The 7,875-nt window shown below is 37.0% G+C and overlaps 1 protein-coding gene across 1 annotated transcript in view; it reads left to right on the forward strand.

Moving 5' to 3' along the window:
- EMB (embigin) overlaps positions 1-7,875 on the forward strand; it is a gene marked incomplete at its 5' end in the record, with an annotated part of 14,678 nt that overhangs the window by 702 nt on the left and 6,101 nt on the right. The window contains 4 exons of the mRNA XM_010183707.1: positions 1,583-1,663; positions 2,886-2,975; positions 5,042-5,216; positions 6,203-6,294. Coding sequence (XP_010182009.1) covers positions 1,583-1,663; positions 2,886-2,975; positions 5,042-5,216; positions 6,203-6,294 — 438 coding nt within the window. The remainder of the gene's footprint in view (positions 1-1,582; positions 1,664-2,885; positions 2,976-5,041; positions 5,217-6,202; positions 6,295-7,875) is intronic.

The following is a 7,875-nucleotide window of genomic DNA, read 5'->3' on the forward strand; positions in this document are numbered from 1 at the left end:
CCAAAACTCATGATGATTAGTGCAAATCAAATATGTTAAGTGGTATTTATACATGAACTCAAGTTCTAACCAGTTATTCCATCTACAGTTTTGTTGTTGGAGATGATATTGCTATTTATCTGGTGTTTATGTTCAGACCTTTGTAGTACAATGTGTGTGAGAACTAGAGGGCATGCAATAGCTAGTAGATTCAATAAGTCTTTCCATACATAAACACATACATACATATGAGCCAAAATACATGAAATATTTTGTATAATATGACTTCACCTGACTGTTTTAATTTGATATGTGAATTGAGGAAGACAGTCAGTATGAGGATCCTATTAGTGTGCAGGACCTTTTAAAGGTAGTCTAGGTTTTTGTGGATGGATTACAGCTACCATACAAACTGGCAGCAGTCCTTTCTGAGTCTATCATCATGAGGCATTTCAATAACAAACCAGGTGATGTGTGTACTAGACTGGCATGAAGTCAGGTGATCCATGACAACCTTGGCGTGCTGTCAGAGCGTTCGTACACACACAGGAAGATTCTCCAGCACTCCTTTCAGCCTTCATGTGTTATTTCAGGGGTAAACACTTAGTTTGTTTCTTCATCAGGCAGAGATCAAGGCTGGTTTGTGCTCTTGTCCAGAGTAACAGGACTTACTATCAAGTGTTGAGAGGTAGCGTCATCATTTTTTTTCTTAAAGCCATTTTGAGCTAGTAGTTGAGATTAACAGCAATGTGCTGTCAACTGCCACCAAATGAACTAGCCTGAAACTGTTCTTCCACATCATCCACCTTAATATACAGGTTTATTGTTACTTAAACTGGTTGAAGCATGAGGGAAGGTATGAAAATACAGATGGAACAAGCCAAGCAAAAGACTGATAGCCTGTGGCATAGCATTCTTTGTGTAGTGAGCTGACATATTGCTAAAGAAAAACACTGACTTATGGAATGTGCCAGCAACTTGGAAAGTGTTTGGTGCCTCTGCATATGCTTGCTCAGAGATCTTTAGAAGTGAACTACTAGCAGGGACATCCTTCAGCACAGCCAGATTATCTCAACTGTAGCTGAGAGGTGTGCGCTTATGAACTTTACCTCGAAGTTTCACTATTTTACACAGGAAAAGAGTATTTCTGGGAATATCTAGGCTTTCAGAGGTACTATTTCTACTGCACAGTGATCAACTCTGCCACCCCAGTGCCTCTCTCAGTGAGAAGACTGAAGTTGTAGCCCAGTTGTCTCTATCTTCCCAACTGTGAGTGGGAATGTTTTCAGTTTGTAGACAGGAGAGATAATGGAACCCCTTTCTTTCTACCAAACCTAGAATAATTTTCTCCTACAATGCTTTATGATTAAGCAGATTCAATCCGTAATTACTGTGTATATATTTCTGAGATGCATTATAAATTTATAACTGTCAATAAAATGACCTTGCAAGCATGTAAAATGTGTGGCTTAAAACATTTCTTGTAGTTTATCTACCATGGGGCAGGAAAGGGTGGGGTGGGAAATATTTTTATTTTGTTTCATCACTAAATTGAGAGAAAATTAACTTTTTTTTGTAACAAGTTTGTTTTTTCACCTTTCAGAGCCCATGACTACACAAACTGCCAACTGGCAAACTCAGGAGAGCCCTTCAAATTATTTGATGCATAATGTATCAATACCTGGTAAAAGCAATTGCATGTTGTCTTCTACTTAAACTGTTAAATTTCAGTTACACTAAAGTTCTACCTTGGTATTTTTCAATCATATTGTTATGGAGGATTTCTGTTAGTTGATAATTACCAATACACACAGTTTGATGTTTAAAGCTGTGTAGAAAATAACTGTGGAAACTGAAAAAAAAATTAAATTGCTGTGACTGTTTTGAGTTTAACTTCTAAGCATAATTTCTAACATTTTTTCCCACAATGTGCTTCAGTTTACTAGGAACTTGTATGGAGGTAGTACAATACTAATGAATATTGTATGTAGAGGTGGAAGGGTGATGCTTCCTTAGCTGGGCTAAATTTCTTGTTAAAATTGTAGCTTAATTGCTTGCTTGCTCTGTTCTTGAAATAGAGTGCATGAGAACATGTATAGTGATAGGAAATGCTTGTGGATGCTTGACTGCCTGATAGCTGTATCAAGCTTTGTGAGCTTTATAGATGTAGTATCTGAATAGTATGCTTTCCATAGCCCTACAGAAAAGGGATTTTGCTGGTCATATTAAACCTTTTGAATATAGCTTTCCCTCACTGAAGAAAGTATATTTTAGTCAGGCAGATGATGGTCAATATTGATATTCTTTGTGTGTGGGAGGAAATTCCCTGCAGTATAACAGGAGTTCTGTGGAGCAGTGAGGGACTCTGACCATGTTCCAGTGGAGCACAGGGTGTTCTTGCCTCTGCATTCATTATAGCAGCATCTAGATTAGATAGTCTACCTCCAGCTTTCTGGCTGTGGTGTTAAATTGTAGTGGAATGGCAGTATTCTGTCTTACTCATTTTTCTAAAGCTTACTACTTTTTAAAGCTCTGCTTAAACATTTATGTAGTCTTATACAGTTCTAGGACCCACCTATGAGCTATAGGTGACTATTTGAATCATACACAGTTATGACCTGTTTGCAGTATTGATATTCACAATTACAAGATTATAATAAAGCTAGAAACCATCTAAAATGGTATAATTACTATAACAGCAACCACACAACACTTATACTTTAAGATTCTGGCTATTGACATACAAGGCATATGAAAGGATCTCCACAGTAGTCAGCATTTAGCAAGGTCCTTTTTCCCCTAAATTTATTTTAAGAAACAGTTGCAATGCTGTATTGATGCTCTGCTGTATGATTACCCCTATAGGACTGTAACATATCACTTTGCTTCCCTCATGACCATCTTAGGTACGGATCCTACCACACTAGAGTTCAAGCAGTCAACCAACAAGACTGTGTCTCCTGTCTCTTTTGTGGAGTATGAGATACTCTTACCTGGTGAGTGTGTTATTTTCTCTTCCAGTTGAGTTGTATTGAATGCCTGTGATTACACACAATCTTTTCTGAGTTGTGTAAGTATCTAGAATGGCAGATTCTTGATAAAGTTAAGATGCTTATAGTGAGCAAGTGATGAGCTCAGTAAAAGAGTAAGTTTGTTGCACGACTGAGTGTTCTAACAACTCATAGCTGTCTGTTCCCCCAAATAAATTCAAGTCATAGTTTCTTTGCAGTGAATCCACTTGGAGAGACCATGTAAGCTAGGGTACTTGTTAACCAATAGGTGTTCGTCAGCTTTGCAGCATTACGGGAGTTAAAGCATGGAAGAAAGGCAAGATAGCATCTTCCTAAAGTAGACGTGAAGTTGCCAGTTCCCCAATAATAATTTAGAAGTAATTTCTTGGACAACTTGGAAAAACTGATCAAACTGAAATCCTTCTCAGTTAGAAAAGAAGTTAGAACTTCTTTCCAAAATTCTGGTATGATATTGTAAGAAAGTAATTGCACAGCATTTGCTGTTATTTTCTTCTAGCAGGAAACTTAAGGTAGTGTCTATATCTTGTTCTGGTACATACACTCTTTTGTACAGAGATGTCCCAGATACCAGTCTTGCTAGTGGTTAATCTTCAACAGGATAGGGTTTTCATGTTCCAGTCATTTAAAGTGTGGGTTTATTTTAAAAATAATCTCAAAAGGTATGCATTCTATTTTTAGCCAGTGTAATTAATGACTGTAAAAGTTTTGCTACTGCAAAATCAATTCTATTTGCAAAATTTCTTTGATCATAAACAACCTCAACAAGGTGAGTTATGCTTGGCCCATTTATTGAATGTAATGACTGTAATAAGTGAGTTGCAGTAACTGACTTCACTATGCTATGAAAGACCAAGGTGTTGCACCTCTAAGTTTAACTGCAGTTCAACAGATCTGTAATATTTTGTCTGGGACTTGGAGTTCTGGGCATGCTGTTCTGTAGGCTGTAAATGTCTCTGCCAGATCCAGTAAAGTTCAGATATTCTCAAGGAATATTTGGTGCTTCCACTTCGGCCAGAATTTGCCCCTGCTAAGTTGGTGAGCTGTACCTTAAAGCTTCATTTCTTCTTTGTAAGAATTTGAGCTGTGAAATACAGCTGTACTTTTTTTTTTGACCATCAGTTCTACAGTGTAGGTACAGGATTGAGGTGAGGCCTGGCACAAAAATTAATATTGAGTATTCAAATGGACTAACAACAGTTGTATCTAGAAGGCATGAAAGAAAAGACCAATTATGAAATAAAATGTCAGTGCTGACAGGTACCAAGTCAGAGGTGTTTTTTTTTTATAAAAGACTGTTTGTATGGATCAAGACATGTGTTGCTGAAACCTGCTTTTTTGGATACGGTCATTTTATGCTCATGGAGCTTGCTAAAAACAATGTCAGGTTTTTCTACTGAATTGGAATGTTTTCACATTGTAATTCTACTGGCTTACCACTAGAAAGGCAAAGGCAGCCATAAATGGGTTTGAAGTTGATTTGGTTTCAAGTTGAGTAGCTGTAGCATGAAAGCCAAGATCCACCAATGTTAAGATTGTGGATTTTATCAGCAAGTTCACTAGCAACAGGACATTGCCTATGAATCACACTATCAGAAATCTGCAACTGGTTAAAACCTGGATGCTTGCAGATATTTGCAAGTCTAACTCTTTTTGATATTAATAAAAATTTTCCCATGGTGAGAGCCAAGTACTTAATATATTTTGGTTTGTGTTAAATTATATAAAAGCATAAAAATGTTTTGCTTTAGTGAAGTATCTGTTTCTATATTAGAGCCCTCTAGGAAGTTTACCTACAGAATGGAATGGCTGTCATTTTTGTAATGGATGGATATCATAGCTCACTTATGGCTTAAAAGAATTACTGTCAAACATGGATCATTTGATTTTGTAGGGTTTTTTTTACCTTGGAAACTATAACAGCAGAACACTGTGTCCACCTGTAATCCAGCATATGTAAAACAGTCTTTGAATCTCTTCTTCCCAGAGAATGAAGAAAGTTCTTCATAAATAATACTTTAAAATTCCTATAGGTGTCTTTGGTACTTCTGTGGAAAAAAATATCACTTTGGACAGTGCAACTAGAATTGAACTTTCATGCAGATTGGACAGTAAATACTCTCATTTGAAAAGTCTTCAAGTGACTTGGAAGAGGGGAAATGAAACAATCGAACACATCAGTAAAACTGACGACAGCCGGGGCATCCAGTAAGTAGCATTCTTTACAGTTTGACTTGCAGGCTTTAGTGAGTTATTGCATTGTTCTGGTTTATTGGGACAGAATTTGAGTTCTCCTCTGTTGAGGAAGACTGCAATTTTGTAAGAACTAACACACTCTATTTTCATGGGAATGAAGTTGATAAAGACTTAGATGTTTCGGCCAATACGGGTATGCAGGCTGCCATAGTGTTCAAGGTCCTCAGGGTCTTGAGATAAAGTTGCAGAGACTGGAGGACGCAGGAACCTAGGGGAGTAAACCCCAAGGTGACCCCAGGCTGACCAATTAGTACTATTCATGCCATCAATGCCACATTCACTATAAATTGGGGAGGTTGCTGGGGACAGCCCTTCCTTATTCCAGTTGATTTCTGTATTGCTGTGGTTTCTTAACATCAATAATATTTATATAAAATTTATGTGATAGAAAATGTGATGAGAACATACTGTCACTTTTCTGCTACTCCATATACACAAACACAACTGTGTAAGTATTTGTTGAAGTGCCTGTGAAGTGTGTAGTTTGCCAGCAGAGAAGATCCTGGAGTTCAATAAATGGCAGCTTTTTAAAAAAAGTTCTCTTGAAGCTATGGTTGCCATTGACAGACAGGCTTTGGAAAGAACAAATCATTTAAAGACTCTGTTCTGCAGCCCTACATAGCATATGCTATATAGTTCACATGGTGAACCCACATCTAATTCGATAACCTGTAGATCATACTGCTTCAAGATATTTGGTCTACTATGAGCAGCAAGGGTGAAAATGATATTTATGTTCTCAGATGTGCTTGTGCTCTTCTGTTTTCTTTAAAGTGTTGCATTGTTTCTACATTGCACTAAACCTGAATCGTAGTGTTGTAGTGATGTGTTCTCTGCTTCACTATTAATCTCTGCTGGCTTCTTTAGAATGTTAGTTAGCAGTTACTGGTAGTTGTAAGATAAAATAAAAAAAGCAAACTGGTGAAACTTTTTTTAAGGTTGAATATCGTGGATAACAGTAAGCTGGGAAGTTACTACTGTACTGTGAAAGGAGAAGAAGGAGAAATCAGCGCTAGGTTTCATTTACAAGGTAATTGTATCTAACATTTATTTAACATAAATAAAAGCTAAATAAATTAATAAATCTTATTTGTTTCACTTTAAATTTTGCTTCACTTGACCACTGAAATCCTGTATTAATGTGATTTCTGGATAGCATGTAAATTGCAACTTGATTTGATAGGCAGTGGCTAATATGGTCAGGCTAAGTGAGAATTACTATCAAAGGTATTTCTATAGAATGGAGGGAAAAAGAATTTTTAAACAAAAAGTAAAAACATTCTTAAAAAAATTTTGCTAGTGACAAATAGAGCATATAAGCCTACTTTCTTCCCTTAAATGAGTGACTGGTAGGTCCTTCCCCCTCTGTCCCTACGGCAGGAGAGAATACTCATCACCTTCTGGGGAATGGGAGGAAAGGTTGGTGTCTCAGATTAATTATTCAGAAAGCAGAGCCAATGACTGGAAAGTTTGACCTGAAATTTTCTTACAAGAAGAGCAGTGATTGGCAGAATGGAGGCAGGTTTTTGAACAAATCCAGTTGTATTTCTGAAACACCAAATTATTGCTTTAGTGCATCTTTCATTCTACATAATAGAAGAAGAGCCCTTATATTTTGTTTGTGTGCCTCATTGGATAGTATGAGTGCCCTTTCCTTTGTTTTGTATTTTATTCTCCAATAATGTTGTCCATGGCTTCATGGGCAAAATTCGTTTGAATGGAAGACATATAGAAATGAAACAAATATAAGCTGCTGAGAACCTTTATCTCTTATGAGAGCTATTCCCTTCTCTATTCCCACCATTGAAATTTTGCAAAGAGCAAGGAAAGTATTTGATCTGTGTAAGCTTTACAGTCTGTTATATGAGAGAGATACTCCCTGAACACAGGCATCTAAAATCCCAAACCTCAGCTGAACTAACCAGCAGGGCTTTGTAATTCCCAATGCTGCAAACTGGCTTTGTTCAGTGGGATTTCTGGTTATATGACTTGAAACTGTCATGTATGTTCAAATCTGGAATAGTAATTTAGATACCTGCTTTCATACCTTCAGCCAGGAAAGACTAGCTTGCAATACTGAAAAAGATTAAATTGTAGTTTATTCAGACCCTCTAATATACTTATTTATATATTTTTATTGTCAACATGTGGGTAAGGTTTAGTTGAATGGCTTCCCAAGTCTGTGTAGATTTAAAAAACTCAAAGGAGACCTTATTGTTTTGAAAGTATACAATAACTATTTCAGTAAGGGCAGGAATGACTCAATAGGGAAGACATCTTTTCCAGAACAATGCATAGGACTACTTGATTTATTACAGGAAGATGGGAGAATTGCTTTACAATGGTCGAATGCTGCCACTTTCGATGCCATAAAAAGAACTGACTTGACACTTTTCAAGATTAATGCAAGAGTGAAGGAAATAGGAAAGAGAAGTCCTTGAATCTTCCATTCAATGCAGAGAGAACGATTCTCAAACTGAAAGATGAGTAATGTGTTGGTGTAGACTCAGTGGCTAAAGTTATCACTGCTGTAACTAACTGCAATAGCTTTTTTCCACTGGGCACTTGGGCATTATTGGATATATTGCCTCTCTTTCGCTTCCCCTATCCT

The sequence above is a fragment of the Mesitornis unicolor genome, unplaced genomic scaffold, assembly GCF_000695765.1.
Source record: "Mesitornis unicolor isolate BGI_N332 unplaced genomic scaffold, ASM69576v1 scaffold18264, whole genome shotgun sequence".
In the NCBI taxonomy this organism is placed as follows: domain Eukaryota; kingdom Metazoa; phylum Chordata; class Aves; order Mesitornithiformes; family Mesitornithidae; genus Mesitornis; species Mesitornis unicolor.